The following is a 26,492-nucleotide window of genomic DNA, read 5'->3' on the forward strand; positions in this document are numbered from 1 at the left end:
AACTTTCACTCTTGCACATTGGCCATACTTTATATCCCAATTCACTTATTTCACTTCCAACCATCTTTATAGGTTATCAACAGTAAAACATTTCCAATCAAGACTTTAGGTACACATATGATCAATTAAGAGTCTTAAGCATATTGAGTTTTCTCACACAATTTGGAATCATAACCTTCATTTGAAACACAACTCAAAGACATAACATTTTAATACACATATCATTCTTGAACACATTCCCAAAGGATAATATAATGTGTTAGGAACATTCGGAACACGTTTTGAATACATTATTCTCGACACTTTGATTATTCGGGACAATTGAATTTATTGGGAATAACTCAAAACATAGAATAAGGAACTTGAGACAACCATACTTGAAACTTATGAGAACATCATTGAATTCAATTCTAAGAGAGTAGTTTAGCCAACATACCTTGCCTTGAGCTTTGCTTAAATTACTACAACATTTCATAAATTCTAGCAATCCCAATCTATTTTGAGACGTAACAAAATTGAACCATTATTAGGATGATATTCATGATCTCAGCTCATTTGAGCATTTTATCAAACACTAGGTGTGCAAACTTAACTACAAGGTTCTTCTACAAGATTTCCTTCACTCCACAACCCAATATTTACGTATTTGAGCTCAAAAATCTTCCCACAAACCTTATTAGTACAAGCATGTATAAAGAATATTCTTATACCCAAGAATTATACTCCAAATCAACCATCTTTTACCCAAATTCGAAATTGAAAATTAAGGTATGGAACCTTACCTCTTAGATGAAGATCTTGTGAGATTTCCTTGTTGGATTGCAAAGCTTGGGCAACATCTTGATGAACAAAATACTTTATCTACTTTCTCTCTCTAGAACACTCTCACTTCTGTCTAAACAACCTCAGATAATTGCACCAAAATAAGCCCCAAAGCCTATTTATCAAAATGGGATAGGGTTAAGAAAATAGAAAAATTAACCCTCCGAAATCAGGTATACGGTCGCATAATGGACTGCAGAATGGCTATACGGGTCGCAAAATGCACCGTAAAATTGGTGCCAAAAACTTGGCTGTACTGGTCCATTATGCGACCTGTTTTGTGGTCGCAGAAGCACTTTCGCAATCGCATAATTATTCTGCGATCGCAAAATTGGTCGCAGAATCGCATTTTTTCAGCCTTTGGTAATTTGGTCATAACTTCTTGTAGGAATGTCCAAAATGAAAAACGGTTTGAGGTGTTAGAAACTAAACACATATACCTTTCATTTGATAGGTAATACACCATATAAATCTTCATATCATGAGAGGTATGCTCATTTGAAGTTAGGTCTTGTACGAACTCACTTGAAACTTTATCCCATCCTAAAATTTTCAACTTGACTTAGCCTTGGGGCTCTTATTAGACCATAAAACATTCTTTATTCACCTCATACATATATTATCATGATTAATTAATATAATTCTTATAATAGCCCTTGTCTGCACACAAAATAATATAATTAGCGCACATCAACTTTCTTAATAACACTTAAGTACTTCAAAATTTTCCGGGGTGTTACAATTGTCTTCAAATGTAGAATCTATTGATTGCATCCGAGTTGATGGGCTTCATGATGACTCTGCCTTCCATTTATTCTAGGATCAATGCTCCTCCCGACAACACTTGATTGACAACATAAGGACATTGCCAATTCGGCGCGAACTTTCGCTTGGCTTCTTCTTGATGAGGAAATATCTTCTTCAAAACCAACTGCCCCAGTGTGAATTACCGAGGTTTCACCTTCTTGTTGAATTCATTAGGCATCCTATTTTGATACAGCTGACCTGTAACACCCCGGAAAAAAAATTCCGAAGTACTTAAGTACTATTAAGAAAGTTGATGTGCGCTAATTATATTATTTTGTATGCAGACGAGGGCTATTAATATGATAGATATCAATTTGATATTATAATAAGTATACGAGTAATATTATGAGTGGGATGGGGTCTAAAGTGAGCCCTAAGTCTAAGTCAAGTTGAAAATTTCATGATAGACTAAAGTTTCAAATGGGTACTCACAACAACAAACTTTGAACGAGAATATCTACATATATATAAGGAGTCATGTGATCAGCAACCTATCAAATGCAATATCTTAGACTCTAGTTTCTAACACTTCAAATAGTTCATCATTTGAACACTCCTACAGGATGTTATGACCAAATTACCAAAGGCTGGAAGAATATTATTTTGCGGTCAGATGTGCGACCGCAGAATCATTATGCGATCGCAAAAGTGGTTATGCGACTGCAAAATGGTCACACACCTGGCCAGTGCAGCCCAGTTCTGGGCATTAATTTTGCGGTCCATTTTGCGACCCGCATACCGATTGTGCGGACCATTATGCGACCGCACACCTGAGTTTGGAGGATTAATTTTCCTATTTTCATAACTCGGCCCCATTTTGATAAATAGGCTTTAGGGCTTGGTTTGGGGCAATTATCTGAGGTGTTTAGAGAGAAGTAAGAGTGTTCTATAGAGAGAAAGTAAATGAAGTATTTTGTTCATCAAGATCTTGTTCAAGCCTTGAAATCAAATAAGAAAATCTCACAAGATCTTCACTCAAGAGGTAAGATTCAAACTCCTATTCTTCAATTTTAAATTTGGGTTGAAGATGGTTGATATAGAGTATGATGCTTGGGTATGAGAGTATTATTTATACATGCATGTACCAATAAGATTTATGGGAAGATTGTTGAGCTCAAATGAGTAAATATTGGGTAGAGGAGTGAAGGAAATCTTGTAGAAGAAACTCGTATTTAAATTTGCACACCTAGTGTTTGATAAAATGCTCAAATGAGATGAAACCATGAATATCGTCCTAATTATGGTTCAATTTTGTTAAGTCTAAAAATAGATTGGGATTGCTAGAATTTACAGAACATTGTAGTAATTTAAGAAAATCTCAAAGCGAGGTATGTTGGCTAAACTTCTTTCCTAGAATTTAATTCCATGTTCTTGTAAGTCCCGAGTTATTCTTTATAAATGAGCTATTCCGAATAAGCTGTGTTGAAAGGTATGTGTTCAAAATGTATTCCGGATTCTCTTATCATATGATGTTATCCTTCGGGAATTTGTTCAAAGCATGAGTTGGGTATAAAAATGTTATGCTCAAAGTAGTGTTTAAAGTGAAGGCTATTATGCCAAATTGTGTAAGAAGTCTCAATGTGCATAAGACTCGTAATTGCTCATAGGTGTACTAAAAGTCATGATTAGGGATTCCTTGTTGTCGATAATCTATATAGATGCTTGAAAGTGAAAGTAGTGAGTTGGGGATATAAAGTGTGAAGTACCGAGTTGGGGATATCAAGTGTGAACACTGTCCCAAGAATGAAAGTTATACCTGTGGCCAATAGCGCCAACGAAATAAAATGATGTGTGAAATATTATGAAATGGGCCTTGATTCAACTATTCCAAATTTACTCCGAAAATTGAATTATCCAAAAGCTTATGTACTCAAGTCGTGTCCAAATGCGGTTGTTCTAACTAATGCTATGCTTGGTAGGTATTTCCAATATGTTTTGATTTCTTACATATTCATGAGTTGAAATTGTGTATTGCCCTTTTTGGGAAAGGTATTTCAAGAGTATTCTATATGATGATGTTTATGATGATGACCCATGAAAGTAAAGAAATGAAAGTGCGGAATATGATATACGGCCACAGTGCCATAAATGAAGAATAATATGTATGGCCAAGGGAGCCAATGAAATAATGATGTTGTAAGTAGCTGAAAGTAATGTGAAGTGATATATGGTGTGAAAGATTATGAGACAAAAATATTTGTACTTATGTTCCCAATGTGTTATAAGCTCCTACACCCTCATGAGGAGAGGTTATGGTGTTTCTAAATATTTTAAATGCTCTATGATCACCCATGGCAAGTACAAGTAAGTGATAGTATGAACATGAAATGTGGTCGTTGCCTAAATGAGAATTATGAGGTGTTGTATGTCCCAATGGTTTCCACTATTGTTGTATGCTTTTGAAATAATGTATGTAAATGACTTCAATTGTTAAGTCCCCAAGAGTCATCAATCTTGCTAATGACCACAAGATGCCAGGTGAGTAAATAATGGGATGAAAGGGAGATGTCCTATGCTAAATCATGATGAACCTTAAGAAACGAAATTAGGCTCATGTGCCATTGAAATCGACTTATTGATTTACCATGCATGTGCTAATGTAATGAGTTTTGTTTCTTCGTGATGAGCATAAACATGAAGTATTCTAATGATATGGGAAATTACGACCTTAAATTTAATAACCAACTATGTCGCTTTCAGTTTATATATGGTATTGTGATTGGGATTACACCTCCACCCGCATATATTGGGGTGAAGCGGTATGACCTCTTTGGGTAAGGATTGTGATATTTTGATACACCTCCACCCGCATATATTGGGGTGAGGCGGTAGGACCGCTTTGTGTAGGGATTGTGGTATTGTGATACACCCCCACCCGCATATATTGGGGTGAGGCGGTAGGACCGCTTTGTGTAGGAATTGTGGTACTGTGATACATCTCCACCCGTATATATTAGGGTGAGGCGGCAGGGCCACATTGTGTAGGGATTATGGTATTGTGATACACCTCCACCCGCAAATATTGGGGTGAGGCGGAATGGCCGCTTTGTGTAGCTATTGTGGTATTATGATACACATCTACCCACATATATTGGGGTGAGGTGGTAGAGACGCTTTGTGGGAAAATGGTTATAGAGGATCCCCGAATCAATAATTATAAATGTTAGTGGAAGCTATTAATAAATTTTCTTGACGTTAACGGCTATCCAAGCCCTTTTGTTGGTACCATGATTCATCATATTCATGTTGTATTTCTATGCCCTTTAATAGGTTTATTTGTATTGTGTGGGTAAACAATGTGAATGGTCTATGAGACGCATAGGTGTATAATATGATATGTGAACACCAAAGACGGTCTATGAAATGTATATGTGTAAAATAAAAGAGGAAGGTGTCACTTTAGTTGGCCTTATTTGTACATGTTGTTACAATTACATTATATTATGTATTCCATGTATAGTTCATATGGCTCAGTTGATCCTAAAAGAAGTTTAGAATAATGCAAGTATAATAAGACTTGAAATGTGATTCTATGGGATGTTTCGTAGTTTCTTGATGTACTTCATTTGCCTCTTATTTGAGTTACCATAACTTCATATGTTGTTCGGTTTGCTTTACATATGAGTACTATTCCACATGTACTCATGTCCTTTTGGCTGGGGGCGCTGCATCTTTTAATGGATGCACGTATACTTCTACATGATGATATGGATCTTTGATGGGGATCTTATTCACTACTCAGCTTATGGTGAGTTTACTACAGTTCTAGTGGGTGTTTGGGTCTAGTTCATTTTATGTATTTAGGTTTCTATTATCATAGAAGCTCCATGTACACTGTGGGTCATGTAATTAAAGATTTGAGTTTTGTCATGTATTTATGTTCGCAGTATTTACAGCTATTTATAAAGTTGCATAACCATCACGAGAAAGAAATTATGGGCCATTGAGCCAAATGTATTCAATATGAAAGTCAATATATAATTATGGTATGGTAAATCATGCATGAGTAATGATGAGAGGTTAGTGTAAATTAGGGTTGCTCGACTGGATTTACTCGGTTGAGCACCGGTCACGCTCCTCGATGTCGGGGTATGACATGACCGTGGCATACTGCATCTATTCTCTTTTCATCAATGAGCATAAGTTGCTCCTCTCTAACTCGTATCCATTTTGCGCCATCTAACATGGCTTCTTGAATGACCCTCAAAGATTGTATCTCGACATTTGTGGGTATCAGAGCTTCGGTGTTGCTTTGGTGGATTCTCATGGTGGTTCGGTAACCCAATAAAGCGAAGGATAATTTCTCCTGCCACTGTTTGTGATTTTCCACTATCTTTCATTGGATCCTTTTGATGTTTTATTTGTTGCTTCAAAAACTCCATTCATTTGAAGTCTGTAGGCTATGGAACTACGATGGACGATTCTGAATTTCTCGCAAATCTCCCCCATGACATCGCTGTTGAGTTTAGCTGCAGTATCGTTGATGATTGACTTTGGGATCCCGACATGGCATACTATGTTGTTATAGATAAAATCTGCTATCACTTTGTTCATAACGACCTTGTATGTATAAGTTTTGTCCTGTTTGTTGTAGTCGTCGATGGCTACCAGCATGAAATGGTGTCCATTTGATGTGGCATGCTCTATAGGTCCGATCACGTGCATGACTAAGTGGCGAACGGCCAAGGACAACCTATTACATTCACCTTGTTAGGTAGAACCTGGATGCAATCCTCGTGAATCTAGTACTTGTGACACTTCTATATGTAACGGATACTATCACTTTCCATGGTCATCCAAAAGTATTCAGCTCTTAAAATCTTCTTGGCCAAAGTGAAACCATTCATGTGAGGTCCGCATGTTCTTGCCTGTATTTCTTTTAGTAATCTAGTCGCTTCAGTGACATCTACACACCTTAACAAACCCAAGTTTGGTATCCTCATGTACAAGAATTCCTCGTTATGGAAAACGTGATTTGCTAGTCCTTTTAATGCTCGTTTTTTGCCACGGGTGGCATTATCTAGGTATTCTCTTGTTTCAAGGAACCTTTTGATGTAGTAGTACCACGGCTTATCGTCTGCCTCTTCATCTACATGGAAACAGTACATATGTTGATCCCGAACCTCTATCTCAATAGGGTCGATGTAATTCTTATTTGGATGTTGGATCATAGATGACAAGGTTGCAAGAGCATTGGCAAACTCATTTTGGATTCTATGAATATATTTGAATTCGATCTTGATGAATTTATTGCACAACTCTTTCACGTATTGCAGGTACAAAATGATATTGATATTCTTGGTAGTCCATTCAACTTGAACTTGATGTATCAGTAGATCAGAATCTCCTATGACCAGAAGTACCTTGATGTTCTTGTCGACTGCCATCCTAATCCTGAGGATGCATGCTTCTTCATACACAACTATATTAATGGTGCAAGGAAACCTTATATTCACTAAAGTTGGGTAATGCTGTCCTGACTCAGAAATTGAGACTGCCCCAGTCCCTACACCTTTGAAGTTGGTTGCTCTGTCGAAAACCATTCTCCACCATGGGTACGATCTGCAATGTCCTCCCTTGTGAACAACACTTCTTCATCCAGAAAGTACATAGTGAGCAACTCGTAGTCCTTTTCCATCTGGTTCTCTACAAGATGGTCGACTAATGCCTGTCCCTTGATAGCTTTCCGCGTTACGCACACAATATCAAACTTGCTTTGTGTTGAATCTTCCATTTAGCCAACTTTCTAGTAGGCATTGGCTTATGGAAGATATATTTGAGCGGATCGGGATATCAGATGTCTAGTGTATGCCGACATGTAGTGCCTTAACTTATGAGCGATCCAAGTCAAAGCGTAGCAGGTTCGCTATAACAAAGTGTATTTGGCCTTGTACTGTGTAAACTTCTTGCTCATGTAATAGATAGCTTGCTTTTTCCTACAAGTCGCATCATGTTGTCCCAACATGCATCCAAATGCATTATCCAGAACAGACATGTACAATAGCAGCGATTTCTAGGGTTCGGGGGTGGGGGGACTAACACAGGTGGAATTTACAAATATTCTTTCATCATATCGAAAGCTTTCTGACATTCTTCTGTCCATTTTGTGCTTTAGTTCGACTAGAAGATTGCAAGCTTTCTCGAACACTAACCAGTATAGAGACATTCCGATAGATGTTTCGTAAGCCGACCGATAAGCCCATAACACATTATCAAGCTTCTTGGACCAATCTGTCCGATTAGCATTCACCGTTTCAGAAAAGATACTCTTTATCTCCAGATTGGAGACTTCCACTCGACCACTAGATTGTGGATGATAAGAAGTCGTGACTTTGTGAGTAACACCAGACTTGCTAAGTAAATTGTCAAAAACCTTGTTGCAAAACTGTGACCTCCAACGCTTATGATTGCACGTGGAGTACCAAATCTTGTAAAAATAGTCTTTGTCAAGAAAGCCACTACCCTTCTCGCCTCATTATTGGGTAATGCAACGGCATTAACCCATTTGGACACATAATCCACCGCGACCAAGATGTAAGTATTTCCATAAGAATTAATAAAAGGGCCCACAAAGTAAATGCCTCAAACTTCGAAAATATCAATCTCCAAGATGGTTGTGAGAGACATCTCATTTGTCTTTGAACTTCCACCGGCCCATTGATATTCATCACATCTTTTCACTAAGTCACTTGCATCCTTGTAAAGAGTAGGCCAAAAGAAACTACAACTAAGAACTTTGGTCGCCGTTCTTTCTCCACCATGATGACCACCATATGGCGAAAAATGACGAGCACCAAGAATATCGCCTTGCTCTTCTTCGGTACACACCTTCTAATCAACCCAGATATATATCAAATACGCTCACTGTGTGGGTGCAGACTCCAGAGGGGCTCCTTCAGCCCAAATACTATAATAGCCAGATCCAGGTATAAATAAGTAAACATAACTATCACTCAGGATCTCCAGTCTCTCGGGCTCTCAATGACATGAAAAATCAACTCGGCATAAAGATGTGAAGTATCAATGAATGATAACAGAGACTGAGATATAATATACAAGTGATAGATGTGACTGAGTATAAAATTGTAAATTTAAATAATTAATTCAACAACAATACGACTCATGTGGGTCCGAAAATATATTGGCGTATAGCCAAAACTTGATCTTTAACATGAGTCTCAACTCAATTTCTCTAAGACATGGAGGATATGAGGATAATGATATTTATTTAATTATGCAACTCCATGGAATCAATTTAAGTCACAATTTCCATTATGCACGCTCACACGCCCGTCACCTAGCATATGCGTCATCTCTAATAGAATTCATACCACATGTAATTCAGGGAATTATACCCTCAAAACCAAGATTAGAAGTGTTACTTACCTCAAACCGTCTAATTTCTCACTTCCCTTGCCTCGTGAATTGGTCTTTGAAAGCCTCGTATCTAGCCACAATTAATTTGATTCGGTCAATTCAAATCATTGGAATTAATTCCATAAGAAAATACTAATTTTCTAATAACAATCTGAAATTTAACTCAAAATCGCATGCGGGGCCTACGTCTCGGAACCCGACAAAAGTTACAAAATCTGAAAGCCCATTCAACCACGAGTCTAACAACAACAACAACAACAACATCCCAGTATAATCCCGCTAGTGGGGTCTGGGGAGGGTAGTTTGTACACAGACCTTACTCCTACCCTAGGGTAGAGAGGTTGTTTCCGATAGACCCTCGGCTCCATCCCTCCAAGAACTCCCCACCTTGCTCTTGGGGTGACTCGAACTCACAACCTCTTGGTTGGAAGTGGAGGGTGCTCACCACTAGAGAAACCCACTCTTGTCTTTCAACCACGAGTCTAACCATACCAATTTTACCAAAATCCGACCTCAACCCGACCTCGAAATCCTCAAATTTTATTTTCAAATCTCTAGGTTCAAATCCCCGATCTACACCTCAAAAACATGTAATCTAGTCAGATTATTTGATAATAATTCAATATTATGGAGTAGCAATGTTCACAAGTAACTTAACTTAAGATTTCCTGTGATTTCTCGCTCACAAATCGCCTCAACCCGTGTTTGGAATGTCCAAAAATGAGAAAATTCACGGACCCTTATGTTTTTGTACACTATCTAGAGGTTCTGCACCTGCAGTATTTTTAACCACTTCTGTGCAACCGCTTATGCAGATTTTCCCTCGCTTCTGTGAAATTCCTTGCTTCTGCGATCACCCTCACACAGGTATGAGTCCACACCCGTGAGATGCCTTCCGCATCTGCGCTCCACAGTCCCCAGGCACCGCTTATGCATTCCTTCTCATGCAGGTGAGAGTCCGCACCTACGCACTTTGCTTCTGTGCACCCCAGCTCGCACTTGCGACCAATGTTTCGCAGGTGCGATTGCACCAGAAAGCTTCAGCTTCAGCAGTCTTCCAAATTCAAAAATTAATCTGCTAACCATTCGAAACTCATCCGAGACCCTCGGGACTTCAACTAAATTTACCAACAAATCCTAAAACGTCATACGAACTTAGTAGAAGCCTCAAATCACATCAAATAGCATCAAAAACACAAATTGCACCCGGATTCAAGACTAATGAACTTTGAAATTTCCAAATTCTACAAACAACGTCAAAACCTATCAAATCACGTCCGATTGACCTCAAATTTTGCACACAAATCATAAATGACATAACGGACCTATTCAAATTTCCAGAATCGGATTCCGGCCATCAAAATGTCAACCCCCAGTCAAACTTTCCAAAAATTCAACTTTCGCCATTTCAAGCCTAATTCCACTACGGACCTCCAAATAATTTTATGGACACGCGTGTAAGTCCAAAATCAACATACGGAGCTATTGGAATCATCAAAGTTCAAATCCGACGTCGTTTACACATAAGTCGACATCTTGTCAACTTTTCTAACTTAAATTTTCAATTATGAGACTAAGTGTCTCATTTCACTCTGAATTCCTTTCGAACCCGAACCAACTAACCCAGTAAGTTATAAAACAACTGTAAAGCATCAATTGAGCAGTAAATGAGGGAACGAGATTATAATACTCAAAACGACCGGCTGAGTCATTACAGGTTCCGCAGATGCGGATACCCACTGGCAGAAGTGACCTTTGATGGAAAACATTTACTCTACAGAAGCGGACTTACACGCGTAAAAGTGCGATCGCAGATGCGGACATCAAGCATAGAAGCACGACTGTAGATGAGTTTCCTCACTTGCAGATGTGATCCCATCGAAGGTTGCTTGAATTCCACAGATGCAGACTTCTCCACACAAATGCGAGGTCGCATAAGCGCACAGTGTTCCGCAGATGCGGAATCACTAAAGGAATTTGCACTTGTTATACACTTGTTTATTCAATTCCACTACAATTGAATTCAACTCTCTCCATGGCATCATTTAATTGAAAATCTAGCAATTCACAACATAAACAACCTCATATCATAATTAACGAATATAGACACTAAAGAAAAGAGACTAAAATAAATGGTAAAGTCACCACTCATCAATAGTGCACTCGAACTGTCCGTCTGTTTGAGGGTAGAATGTTGTTCTCAACTCAACCCATGTGCCCAACTCACGCTGTACGACTTTCCATAAGCGCGATGTAAACAACGTACCCCGGTCAGAGATGATGGATACCTGTATGCCATGAAGTCGGACAATCTAGCGAATATAGGCTTGAGCCAGCTGCCCTGAAGAATAAGTACCACTAGAATAAAATGAGCCGACTTGGCTCTAATCCACAATCACCCATACTGCATCAAGTTTCTTTTCAGTATGTGGCCTTCCTAGGATGATATATAATGGTGATATCATAGTCCTTAGGCATTTCTAACCACCTCCGCTGCTGCGAGTTAAGATCTTTCTATTTGAACAAATGTTGTAGACTATGGTGATCAATATAGACTTCACAAGGGGCACCGTACAAATAGTGCCGCCAAATCTTAAAGGCATGAACAATTGCTGCTAATTATAAATCATGGAATGGATAATTCTTATCATGCACCTTCATCTGTCTAGATGCATATGCAATCAGCCTACCGTCTTGCAGAAACACCGCGCCGAGGCAAACACGTGACGCATCACAATACAGAGTGTAAGGCCCTGAACCTGTAGGCAATACCAACACTAGGGCTCTAATCAGAGAAGTCTTGAGCTTTTGAAAGATCTCCAACACTCCTCGGTTCATCTGAACAGGGCCCATTCTAGGTCAATCGGGTCATAGGTGCAGCAATAGATGAGAAACCTTCTACTAAGTGACGGTAATACCCTATCAAACCAAGAAAACTCTGGATCTTAGTAGTTGAAGACGGTCTGGGCCAACTCTACACTGCTTCAATCTTCTTTGAATCTACCTTAATCCTCTCACTCGACACCACATGACCGAAAAACACTACCAAGTCAAGCCATAATTGTCACTTTGAAAATTTTGCATACAACTTTTCTCTCAAGGTTTGAAGCACAATCCTTAAATGTTGCTCATGAACCAACCGGCTCCGAGAGTACACCAGGATGTCGTCAATAAACACAATGATGAATGAGTCAAGATAGGGTTGAAATACACTATTCATAAAGTGCATGAATGTTGTTGGTGTGTTGGTCAGCCAAAATGACATCACAAGGAACTCGTAATGACCATACAGAGTCTTGAAAGTGGTCTTTGAAATATCTTAATCCTGAATCTTCAACTGATGATAGCCTGACCACAAATCAATCTTTGAGAACACTCTGGCACCCTGCAGCTGATCAAATGGGTCATCAATGTGTGGCAATAAATACATGTTCTTTACTCTAATCTTGTTCAATTGGTGATAATAAATACACATGCGCATAGAACCATCCTTCTTCATTACAAACAAGACCGGAGCACCCTAAGGTGACACATTAGGCCGAATGAAACCCTTATCAAGATACTCTTGCAACTGCTATTTTAACTCATTCACCTCTGCTGAGGCCATATGATATGGTGGAATAGAAATGGGCTGAGTGCCTGACAACAAGCCCATGCCAAAATTGATATCCCCATAGGGCGGCATGCCCGGAAGATCTGACAGAATTACATCTAGATAGTATTTATCTACCGGGACCGACTCAACTGTAGGAGTATCAACACTGACATCTCTCATAAAGGCTAGATATGGATCACACCCCTTCGCAACCATCCGACGTGACTTAAGGAAAGAGACCACCTTATTAGGCACATGATCCAAAGTACCCCTACACTCCAACCACAGCAAACATGGCATAGCCAAAGTCATCGTCTTTGTGTGAAAATCGAGAATAGCATGATATGGCGACAACCAATCAATGCCTAAAATAACATCAAAGACTACCATACTGAGCAACAATAGATCAACTCTTGTCTCAAACCTGCCAATAACAACTAAAAATGACTGATACACACAGTCAACATGGATGGAATCTCCCACAGTCCTGGACACATAGATAGGAGAACTCAAAGAATTACTGGATATACACAAATACAGAGCAAAGTAGATGATACATATGAATAAGTGGAGCCTAGATCAAATAAGACTGATGCATCTCTATGACAAATCGGAACAATACCTCTGATAACTGAGTCTGATGCAACAGCCTCCGTCCTACTCGGGAGAGCATAACATATGTCTTGGCCTCCTTTTCTAGGGCGACCCCTACACACCTGACCTCCACCCCTAGCTAACTGAGCAGGTGGAGTGGCAACTGGTGCGGTAACCATGGGGACCCTGTGGAATAAGTGTAGCTTGATTAGTATGTGGAGGTGCACCCTTCTTGAGTCTGGGGCAGCCCCTTACCAAATGACGAGTATCATCACACTCAAAACAAGCTCTCGGAGGACATGGCTGTTGAAACTGGCTCGGGCCTGGTCGGCTGGACTGACCGGTGAAAGCACCCTGTGCTGGAGGTGCACTAGATAATGGTGGTTCATAATGGAAACCTGAGACCTGGGAGTAACCGGAATACCACTGGAAGATGGAAGTGCTGAATGAACTGGACGGCTCACATAGCCTCTACCATGACGAGTTGCAACTGCAAACCGGCCCCAAAAATCCTCCAATCTCCATGTGATCTCTACCGCCTGCTGGTATGGAGTATCAGTCTCCAACTCTCAAGCCATGTTGAATCTAATACCATAGTTGAGCCCCTTGATAAATCGATGGACTCAATCTCTAATTGTGGAAACTAAGGCAGGTGCATACCTGGACAACTCATTGGACCTGAGAACATACTCTGATATGATCATAGCACCCTGGCACAACTGCTCAAACTCCGCACTCCATGCATCCTAAAGGTTGTAGGGAACAAACGCTCTCATGAACATCTCTGAAAACAGAGCCTATGTGAGTCAAGCTGCCTCAGTGGGGCTACCCTCCTCCCAATCCCGCCACTATTTGTATGCTGGTCCCGATAGCGGGAAAGTTGTTAAAGCAACCCCCGCTCGTCTCCACTATACCCATGGTATAGAGAATTTGGTGGGACTTCTCTAGATTACCCTGTGTATCCTCTGTAACTAGGCCACTGAAAGTAGGAGGATGGTACTTCTTATACCACTCAAGCATGAGCTCCTCCTCCTCATATGTTGTTGCCTTAACCTTAGGCTGAACTGGGATAACCGGCTGCACTGGTATAACCTCTGGTACCTACTCTACATGGAATCCCTGCTTTGGGGTACGGGCCATGGGAGTCTGTGCTCCTCCCCTAGCCTGAGATATTGTCGATGCAAGTGGAATCAACCCCACCTGAGGTAGAGTACCAAATATGCTCAAGAACTAGGCGAGAGTCTCCTGAAGTGCAGGGGTATCAACAGGAACCGTAAGTGCCTACCTCCTAACTGGATCTACTATTGGCGCCTCTATCACATCTCGGGCAGGTGCTCTGGCTGCACTACATGCCCCTCGTCGGCCTTTCTGCAGCCCCGGGCACAGCCCTAGCCTCTCGCGACTCTAGCAGGGGGCGGGTATCTGATCATCGGATCCAGAGGTACGTGTCCTCACCACCTGTGAGAGAATAGAAAGACGTAGATTTAGAAATTCGAAGTCAACAAATTTGCAAGATAAGGGATCGAATAAGTGAAATTTCCTAACAGTTCCATAGCCTATCAAAGATAAGTACACAAGTCTCTGTACAGATACGTGAGACTCTACTAAACCTTTTTGTGACTTATAACACCTATGAACCTAGAGCTCTAATACCAACTTGTCAGTGTCCCAGTTTCCCTCTGTAGGATGTCGTGATTTTACCTAGTCTCTAAGAGTAGGTAAGCCTAACATTCATGTTAAATTTAACTGAGAAAATGATAAAAACATTCAAATAACTTAACAACTAGCATAAAAGTACTCTGTAATTCAATAGAACAATACTCCCAAAATCTGGTGATACCAAGTCACAAGCTCTACAAGAGTATACTGAACATCCTTATACAATAGTATCTAGAAAAAGGGAAAATGAAATAGAACTAGAAAGAGGGTGACTCCGAGGCACACGGACGCGGACAAGTATACCTTGAAGTCTCCAAATCTGAACTCTACTCACTGGTGCCTAGGCCGGTAAGAGGTCCTCGATCTTCACAAAAGGATGTGCAGAAGCGTAGCATGAGTACACCACAATAGTACCCAGTAAGTTCCAAGCCTAACCTCGGTAGAGTAGTAACGAGGTCGGGTCAAGACCCTACTGGAATAAATAAGAAAACTGAACAGGTATATGACAGTGTGATAATGATAAACAATGGAAATGAAACAATGAAGAAAATATACCAATAATAGCTACACTAAACTAAGGCAGTTAAGGCATCACAGAAGAAAACAAGGAATAATACGCCAAGGACACAAAGCAACCAAAACACAAGTGATGTAATAGAAAGTTATAAACAAGAATCACTGCCGAGGTACCGCCTCATAGTTCTGCGAGCAGTGTGTTGCCCGCGAAATGACATCCAAAAATGGCCCAAATGACTGCCTCACTCTGCGGCCATTCTGTGGCCCGCAAACTGATCAGAAATGCCCTATTCTTCCAAACAGTTTCCTTCAACTTCCCAATCGTGAGGTCAACCATGAGATGCGCTGAACCGCAACGAATTCCAGAACCTTCATTTCTTCAACGATTGGAGAAACCGTGTCCAATGGTTTGAGCAACCGTATCCAATGGTTGGTGAAAAAACTAGAATTTCCAACAACTTCAACAAAGCTCAAATTGATCTGAACCTCATCCGAAACCCACCCGATCCCCTCGGGACCTTTACCAAATATATCTTTACAATTGTTGGAGGGATCTATGGTGCATTCAGCCACCTCAGCGAGGTTGGTTAATTCTATTGAAGCGATGAATGGTTTCTTGGACTAAATTATTCGGGTTCCTCTTGAAAAAGAATTTCACATTGCTAACTATTTCTACTTTTGTTTTCCAGATAAGGACGCTAGGGATGTTACGATCACGATTTGAGTCAATTCCTTAAGCTTTTAGTGAACGCCTTGTGCCATCTGCAAAAGCTGAAAGAAAGCATAGACATCATGTAGCACTTACTTATATATGCAAATTGATGCTCCCATATTCTTGCATCATCACAAATCCTTAGTCCTTCTTTAACTATTTTTGTTCTACTGAACTTTGTGTTACTGTGGTAGGATGATTCTTTGGAAAGGAAGAACATTGCGAAGTTCTCTCAGATGTGGAATGAGTTCATACTTTCCTTGCGGATGGAGGATCTCATCAACCATAAGTGGGGACTATGCCTGAAATTCATTATGATCCGAACTTAGTGAATAGATTTTGGTAGTTATGCACTTTAAAATTAAGTTGGTGATTCTTTTGTCGCTGTGAACTGCCAGGGAAAGAGATCTGCTTCTTGTACCCTATTCATCGAGTGAAGTCTGTGTTATTCAGTGGCCTCCTTTCTTGCTCACTAGTAAGGTGATACTTGATTCATGTTGTTTATTCTAGATCAATGCAATATTCCTTTTTTGGCTCATGTTTTTCACCTGAGTTTTATTAGATTCCAATAGCACTGGATATGGTAAAAGATTTCAGGGGAAAAGAAGATGCTGACCTTTTCCGAAAGATTAAAAGTGATTATTTTATGTGCTCTGCAATGATTGAATGCTATGAGACACTCAGATATTTGCTGGTCGGCATTCTGGAAAACAAAGATGACAAGATGTAAGGCATTTTCAAGTACTATTTTTTGTTGATTTTTCGGACTATCTAATGCTAAAGGTTCAGGTCCATACTTGTCATACAGTTTTCCCGTAATTTGTCGCGAAGAAGCCATATGACCACTTAAAATTTGGTCTCTTTTATAGGGTTGTGGAGTAGATATGCAAAGAGGTAGATGACATCATAAAATAAAGAAGGTTCTTAAGGAAATTTCGGATGAGTGGGTTGCCCTTACTGAATGATAAATTGGAGAGATTCTTGAATCCGTTGGTTAGTGCAATGCATGTATTTCCACAAACACAACTAACTAGTTCTAAATTCTTCCTTCTGTCTTTTTCTACTTTTTGAAGAAATTGTGAATGTTTAGTTGTATTCTAGTACGTTCTGTGTGTTTAATATGGTACTTACAGGTGACTGATTATGAAGATGAAGTGGCAAAAAGATCCCTTATGATTAACCTTATCCAAGATATCATGGAAATTATCATTCAAGATGTTATGGTTGATGTCCATGAGAAAGTTCTTGATAGAAAGTTGTTTTTTTTTAGAGGACACGAGATTTACGCAATCAAGTCTGCATTGTAACGAGCATCTTCAATTTTGATGTACATTTAATGTTTTTTTCCCCTAGAATTCTGGAGAGAGCTCACTAGGTTGACAGAAAGGAGCAGATATTTGAAACGATAAATATCTATCTTACCCGTAACAGATCTTGGAGGGAAATGATATTTTGAAATTTGATCTTTGTTTCTTTATTAGTTCTTTAAATAACGCTCTTATATCTTACTAGTGCTTTTTATCTGGCCATTCTATACCACATTTGTTCTATAGGTTATCAGGATTAATTTGTTGTTCACTGTGAAAGAGTCTCCAATTAATGTGCCAACTTATTTGGATGCTCGCCGACTAATGACCCTTTTCGCGAATCCTTATTTATGAATGCCAGATGCTCCGAAAGTTTGTAATATGGTTTCTTTCAAGTTAGTTCTGAGCTAGAATTAAAGGATCTTTATTGCTTTGCTGGTGAATTTTATGTCTCTCTTCTTTATGAATCATTCCCAAGATCCCAATTGTGGGATTACACCGAGTATGTTGATGTTGTTCTTTATGCAACACTGTTGGAGCTATATAGGAGTGGCATTTTATATTTTCTTTTATATTTTTTTCCTTTTTTCACTTTGTTATTTATCAAAACGCATGCAAATTTAACATGTTTCAAATTGTGACACAAAGCAAACCTTATGGACTTTCTTATGGATGGGCTGAATGATGACTCTTTCAGTTTTCAGCATCTTCCAACTTACAGTTTTAAGCGAACAATAAGTTAGAAGATACTTGTCCACGATTATGCTCCATATACAACTTGAATGGGCCTTTAAATGTCAAAGAAAGTGCTCACTCTTTCATTTTTCAACTCAGTGTTCCATTAAAAATGAAACTAAGAGTAAATTGTTTGTACATATGATATTTTGAATTTGTAGTGCTTAAAACTATAGTTTGAAGTATGAGTAGTTAGTTGAAACTGTGACATCAAGTATGGCATGATATAGAATACTGTATGATTATAATACTTTGAACATTGGATAGAGAAATTATTTCTAGGCCAAATTCTAAATACAACTATTTGAATAGCATAACAACAATAGTAGAAATAATGAAAGAGAACTTCAAGGTATGCGGACGGCATAGGATCTACCGCATAGTCTCCAAAATATCGGTAGCAACAGAACTGTCATGACCCTGAATTCCCACTTTAGGATGTCGTAATGCCACCTAGTCTCTAAGACTAGGTAAGCCAACAATAAAATGAGAGTTAACAAGATTTTCAGCTTAGATATCAAATGAAACTATTAATCTATCATAATAAAATCCAAACAGTACAACTGTCAAAATTTCCCATAACCTAGTAGAACCGAGTCATAAGCTCTACAGAGAGTGCTCTAAAAATCTCTAAATACAGGAATGTTTTGAACACGAGATAAGCAGTAATATAGCTAAAAGCAGAAGGTGACCCTGAGGCCTGCGAGTATCAAGCAAGTGTTCCTTGAAGTCTCCAAAATAGTTGGTTTGTCACTGGCATCCGGCACGGGTGAATGTACTTGGATCTGCACAAAAATGTGTAGAAACGTAGCATGAGTACACCACAATGGTAACTTGTAAGTATTAAGACTAACCTGTGATAATCACAAATCACGGGTCCCAAATCACGATTCATAATCACATGGCATCTTGTGCCTACTTTGTCAATCACAACTGCATGGACAACTCACGCATTGCACAGACAACACGCGCCGATACAATTAATAATAACCTCATAATTGCACAGATAACTCTCGTGCCAATAGTAACAATATCTTTTATCCGCATGGACAACTCATGTGCCCACAGTCCAGTCCTCACACAGAAAGAAGATATACAAGAATACACATACATGATCAAGACAAGTATGAGCAGATACACAAAATAGCACATTGGAAACAACAAAACAAAGCCCTTAATATGCATGAATCACATAAGATAGTCACACTACCACACAAATATTATCAATGACAATGCCCCTAGGCCATCATAAGTCATTCCCGACATATCCTCTTTGTCTCATCGCGTGCGCAACAATAAAGTAAACACCCGCCTTGTCTCGCCACATACACACATAGTAATTATCCCACCCTGTCTCGCCATATGCGCAAACCTAACATATATGGCCCGCCTTGTTATGTTGCATGTGCAAATATCACTAATAACAATAGCACGGACAACTCACGTGCAAACACCTCGTCAAATCCTCTGAACAATCCCACATGTGCCAAAAAACATAACAACACAATATAACAACTCGCACCACATGTGCCCATATGCCACAACATTCCCTTAACAACAATCCCAATACCACAACCACACATAGCCCACGGCTCAACAACACTCAGTACAATAACACGAAAGTACAACAAGTAAGTCAACACAAGAATTACAAAAAGATAATGAAACTAAAGAATAAGCTCAACAATGAAAGACATAACAAGTAATAATTTCTTCAAATAAGAATAACTCAACAATGAGAGAGATAACATGTAACAACGACTCCAGATAAGAATAAATCAACAATGGACGAGAAAACATGTAACAACGGCGTCAAATAAGAATAAATCAACAATGGAAGAGCTAACATGTAACAATGACTTCAAATAAGAATAACTCAACAATGAGAGAGATAACGGGTAAATAAGAGAGGGAACAACTTTGTTTAAAGCATATAAGATTATATTTGAAAAGAAAAGATAGAACATGAAGATAAACTTTATATATTTGGCAACAAAGACTGAGATATGATATGCAAATAATAGATGTGACTGAATATAAATTAAATTTTTAAACAATTAATTCAACAACAGCACGACCTCTGCGGGTCCCAAAAATATCAGCACGTAGTCTAAACATGAGCTTAAATATGAGTCTCAACTCAATTCCTCTAACATGTTGAGGATATGTGGATAATGACGTAATTAATTGATTATGAAATTTCACGGATCAATTAAGTCACAAATTCTACGGTGCACGCCCACACGCCCATCACCTAGCATGTGTGTCACCTCAAACCAGTCACATAACACGTAAATTCGGGAATTTATACCCTCAGAAGAATGTTTAGAAATGTTACTTACCTCAAACCGTGTAATTCTTTATTCCAATACGCCCTTGCCTCGTGAATCAAGCCTCTGAACGCCTCAAATCTAGTCACAATTAATTTGATACAGTCAACACAAATTAAAGGAATTAATTCCTTATAAAATTACAAATTTTCCAATAATATATTAAATTCCACTAAGCAATCGCCAGTGGGGATCACGTCTCGGAACCTGACAAAAGTCAAAAAATATGAACGCCCATCCAACCGCAATTCCAACCATACAAATTTTACCAAATTCCAACATCAACTCAACCCTCAAATCTTCAATTTAACCTTAAGGGTTTCACATTTTTTCCAACTTAAAACACCAATTAAATGCTAACAATAACTATAGATTCGGGTAATTTGACCCAAGTTGAGTTAAGAACACTTACCTCGATGTTTCCATTGAAAATCTCTCGAAAATTGCCTCTCCTCGAGCTCCAAATCCTCAAAAATGGAAATGAGACGAACATAACATATGTTCTGCTGCCCAGATATATCCACTATGCAATCGCGGACCAACTCACACGATCGCAAAGAACAAAGTTTCCCCTTCCATAATTTTATCTTACGTGATCGCGGATCCCTTCACAAGATCGCAAAGCACAGCTTCCCCCATCCTACGCGATCACGGATAGCCATACGCGATCGCATAGCACAACGCATGAATTTTCCAGTTGCCTCCTTCAATCTATGCGAATACGGCTTAATCCACGCATTCGCGTAGTACTACTGGCCAACAGGTTCGTAATTGTGGACTTACCTAACCGATCACATAGCAAACAAATTCTAGCTGTCCAATTTAGCATGTGCTACCGCGGACCTTATTACACGATTGCATAGAAGGAAACTAGACAGTGCACCAGAAAAACTTCATCAAAACTCCAAGTTCAAAATTCGATCCGTTAACCATCCAAAAGTCACTCGAGCCCCCTGGACCTCAACCAAATACACCAAAAAGTCCTAAACATAATTGTCACGCCCCACAATTGGGGAGCACGACCAACGCTCAACCGAGTGAACCCGACCGAGCAAGCCTGTTCGATTTCCTTCTACCCAAACTCATCCAGGAATGGAGATAATACATATTTTCATTAATTAAACAAAAAGATGATCATGTCTATAATACCAATTCATTACCAATAGTTTCATCAATTTTAAAGTCTCAAATGGAACAGGTTATACAACCCCAGCATAACATAGTTTGTCTTTCCCAGCACCAATACACAACCCACACTATGTCTACGGAGCCTCTATAGATAAAGAAGAGTACTGTGATATTGCCGGCAATAAGGCCCCGGCTACACCTCAAAGACAATACACAATGAACAAAAGATACATGATCCCACAATGAAGTGGGGCTCACCAAGTCAGTTGGGAAGAGGGCATACCGCTATCACTGATCAATGTCTCCTGCTGTGGAATCACCTGAACCCATTAAAGATGCAGTGCCCCAGCAAAAGGGACGTTAGTACCGTCGAATAGTACTAGTATGAAAACCAAACACCAATTTATGAACTCCGAAATATAGTATGAATATGATAAATCAAGGCGACAATAGAATAGCATAGATAGCCGTTTAAACCAAAGCAAGCTCATCAAAATTTGTCATTAACATTTATAGAATTTAAGACGAGATCCTCTGTAACAATTTTCACACAATGAGGCCCCGCCGCCTCACCCTAATGTATGCAGGTGGAGGTGTAAGCACAATACCAAATCTCTACTCAAGCGGCCCTGCTGCCTGACCCCAATATATGCGGATGGAGGTGTAAACACAATACACATTTTCACACAAGCGGCCCCGCCACCTCACCCCAAGATATACAGGTAGAAATGAATCAACGATACGAATACCTACACAAAGCGGCCATACCGCCTAACCCCAATGTATATATGTGGGTGGTGGTGCAACAACAATACCAAAATCATAGACAGAGCGACATTGCTGCCTCAACCCAATGTATATATGTGGGTGGTGGTGCAACAACAATACCAAAATCATACATAGTGCGGCATTGCCACCTCACCTCAATGTATATATTTGGGTGGTGGTGAAACAACAATACCAAAATCATACATAAAGCGGCATTTCCGCCTCACCCCAATGTATACGGATGGAGGTGTAATCCCAATCACAATCTCTACACAATTTGGCATAGTTATTTCCACATAAATCACGACTTGGAATCATAACATGTAGATACACAATCCATAGTTTAGAACACATCCTCAATTTATACTACAATATGATAAGAGTATTTGAAACACGAATTGAACATATATCTTTGTCACAAAAACATATTCGGAATACTCAACTTGTAATAAATATCTTGGAACTTACAAAGATTTTGAGGTTGCAATCCTTAAAGAAGAGTTTAGCCAACATACCTCAATTGAGCTTCCTTACACTCAAAAATGTTCCGGAATTCTTAGCAACTTCAATTTATTTTAGAAATATAACAAGTTGAACTAAAATTAGGACGATGATCATGGTTCTAGCTCATTTGAGCATTTTATAAATACTAAGTGTGCATTAAGGTTTCAAGGGCCTTTTATGGAGGATTCCATCATCCCACAACCCATTCCTTACCATTTTTAATTCAACAATCTTCATACACCCCTTTGATAATACATGCATGTAAAATAAACAACTCTCATGCCCAACAATTATCTTGCTAATTACCCATTTTTAGAAAATTTCGAAATTAGTGGGTATGGTGTAGAATCTTACCTCTACGATGAAGACCTTGTGAGTTTTCCTTCTTAATCTTCTAAGATTTGAGAAAGAATTGAAGAACAATTATTAAGGAACACTCTCTTACTCTAAGGCACTCTCTCTCACTCTAAAATGTCAGATTTTTGGTCAAAATGGACCATTGCGTCTATTTAACAAAGTAGGGTCAGATTGTAAAAACCCTAAAATGAAGCTATGGAATAGGGTTGTCGCGGTCGCATATGCGACCGCATAATGGATGTGCGGTCTGCAGAACAGGCCGCATAAATGGCCTTTGGAACTGGGCATGACTGACTGGGTCTGCGGTCATTATGCAGCCCGCAGACCTGTTCTGCAGTCGCATAATGCACCACAGAACTGGTCTGCGGTCGCATAATGTTCCGCAAACCTGACCTCCAAAATGGCCTATCCCTGTCTCACTCTGACTCACTTTGCGACCATTATGCGGTCCTCAAAGTGATTCTGCGACCGCATAGTGGGCCACAAAAATGTCCTCTTTTGGCAAAAAGAATATTTCCTTTACTGTTCAGTGCATTGTTCCTTAACACGTAAAACCAATTCGGCACCACGAAACATTATATTTCTTGCGAAAGTTTATGGGGCCTTACTTGTCCCCCACTTAGGATCATTCGTTCTCGAATGAGGGTCAAAATATGTTATTAGCATCGTATGTGGCCCAACTGTTAATTCACATACACCTGTAGTTTCAAAATTTAGCTAACTCCATCAAATTTTGAATATTTCGCTAGAGTCTCCCCTGTAACTGGGCCTATCCACCTGTCAGAGAATCCCAGAAACAAATCCTAACAACATATGTATAATCTGATGACGCAATATAACATAAAAACAACACCAACCGTGGCTTCATAAGCGATATATTACCACGAAAGGAACACCCTTAACATCAGCCGTACAAATGATACATAATTCATAGAAAATAACTCTTACCATTTTTCACAGAGCAAAACTTGTAAATACATGGCTATTCAAACAAACAAGGATACTTTTTCTTTATTGCTTCCTCGGCCTCCCAAGTTTTGATTCAAATGGATAATATCTGATCACTTATGCTTATGCATGCACCATCATAAAGTGTACCTATGGGGTATCATATCCAATTTATAGCAGCCTAGTGTTGAGATCCTTCTTGAGCCACTCTTTTTCTCTCCGTTGTATGTGGATCCTATGGATTGAAAAATCACTTCACTCCTTTGTGAATATTATCATGAATCCTTTTCACTGTCTAGTAACATAAGAGCATATCTCAGCACCTATCATATGTGTAAATGTCAATTGAAAGGGGTCACTTGTTCGTATAAAAGTTTCTGGGAAATATGAGATTTTCAAAAATTCGTCACAGTAAGATCTTTTTGTTTGCCCATCTCGGTATGACTTTCATGTCCACTTACATCATGCCTCAGTGAGTAACTCACTTTGTTCCTAGTATTGTAGTTGCCCTTGAAGTGGCCTGGTATTGCAGCTTGAGAGCTATTATGGAAAAAACATGTCTAGCTCATAGCAAAGTGTTCATTCTTTCTAACCAATACATGATTTCATCCCACCATTAAGATGTCCTAGCTACATGGTTTCACTTGTGTGTGGTTGAAAGTTAAGCAGCCTTACCGCAACTTTTCCCTCCCAACATCAGGTAGATGTTTCAGATTTTGGCACATATGATCAGTATATTGATTTGAAAGACAAGTTTGTCATATCTCTAGTCCTCTCGTATAGGATCAACTATCGTGAAGGGCTAAGCTATCAGAATGATAATAATCTCACAAGCGTTCAACCTCCTTTTCAACCTCGTGGGCTTGTGGCATAGATTCATTGTGTCAAATACTGTTAAGAGCGTAATGCAACTATATGTATTTTGAAACCCATATCACATTCAGGGTGCCAGAGTATTCTCATTTTGAGATAAACTGATTTTCCCTACATTCCAAGAGGCGACTGGTGTCACGTACTTGGCTATTTCTCTTTGAGGCCTAGGATTGCCAAACAAGGCATATATGGAATGAAATAATTGTTGATGTCCTTTTCATGACTCTTAGTCTTCCAAGAAGAACTAACTTGAATGTCTTTATCCTCCCAACCATGTCTCCCATACGTCAAATGTCTAAAATGACTCATTTCTTTTAAATCTCAGAATCATGAACACAGTCCCTACATTATCAATGCCTACTAGGCAACTCTATGCCTCATTTGTTGAATCAATGATGTCATCACAATGATTAACCATGTCATCACTATTGGTAGTAACCTTCATGTCTCTTAGGATATAACCTCCTGAAATGCCCCTCTCCGCGCATTGACAGATTCTTGAAAGATTCCAGCCAAATCTTGGACCTCGTTGTTCCTATTTATAGTAACCTATGGGGGTTGAAGATTCAAACATGTCAAATAAGAAGCATCATCCCATGATCAAATATATTGGATAGGAAATTTTATGATCATATTCATGCTAGCACATCTTAGAGTAATTGTTGGAGGTCGCCAACGGTTTAGTTTGGATGTTCGGCATAAGAATTCAGAGTTGAAGAAAGTGAACGGGTTATTCTCAAGATTTTCTGTATGAATATATTGGGTGAATTGTTAATAAAGGTAAAGTATGTGTAGTCGCATTAGGCCTTATTTAATATTGAAGGAAATAGGCCAAACTATGAGTATGATATTTTCCCATTGTTGTCCTTCATGCACCCGATGCTTCATGTATCTAGGTTCCAGAAGGTTGTTGGAATTACTTTGCCTATTGTTCCGGTGGAAACTATTGAAGGTGAAGTTAATGTGTAATTAGATTATAAAAGGTACCTGGTTGTCATCCCTGTTAGGTAAGTCCGGAAATTGAGATCTGCCTCCGTCAAAGTGAAGGATGTATTCTCATTGGCGCGTATAACCAAATGGTTGTGATTCAAAAGGGTACTTGTTATGTGTTATGATTTAAATATGTGCAACTCATGTCTATATACCACTTCTGTTAATGTAATGCGCTTAATGTTGAGATCAGTGTTGTTGATATATATCATGATACTTTGTTGAGTTGTGGATGTGTTGTTAGGAGTTGTTTTGGTACTCCTTTGGCAGGTGGTTAGGCCCAATTGCAGAGGAGACTCTACCATAATTTCTGAAAATTTGGGAATTAGTCAAATTTGGGAGCTTAAGATGTGTGGAAGAATAAAGGACTTATGTTAAGTGTTTGGGGACGGACTCTACTCCTCATTCGAGAACGAATGATCCTAAGTGGGGGGAATGTAAGGCCCCGTAAAGATTTCCTAATGATTTAA

General features: G+C 39.2%; 1 protein-coding gene across 1 annotated transcript; it reads right to left on the reverse strand.

Moving 5' to 3' along the window:
• Positions 1 to 6,389: 6,389 nt before the first annotated feature.
• Positions 6,390 to 7,016, reverse strand: LOC107790828 (uncharacterized). Its single transcript, XM_016612790.1, has one exon. The coding sequence runs from the start codon at positions 7,014 to 7,016 to the stop codon at positions 6,390 to 6,392; it is 627 nt and encodes a 208-aa protein (XP_016468276.1).
• Between the last annotated feature and the right edge of the window lie 19,476 nt (positions 7,017 to 26,492).

Source organism: Nicotiana tabacum, unplaced genomic scaffold (assembly GCF_000715075.1).
Source record: "Nicotiana tabacum cultivar K326 unplaced genomic scaffold, ASM71507v2 Un00050, whole genome shotgun sequence".
Lineage (NCBI taxonomy): Eukaryota > Viridiplantae > Streptophyta > Magnoliopsida > Solanales > Solanaceae > Nicotiana > Nicotiana tabacum.

Coding starts and splice junctions, on each gene's coding strand:
- LOC107790828 (XM_016612790.1), bottom strand. CDS start 7,016: ATGGCAGTCGACAAGAACATCAAGGTACTTCTGGTCATAGGAGATTCT.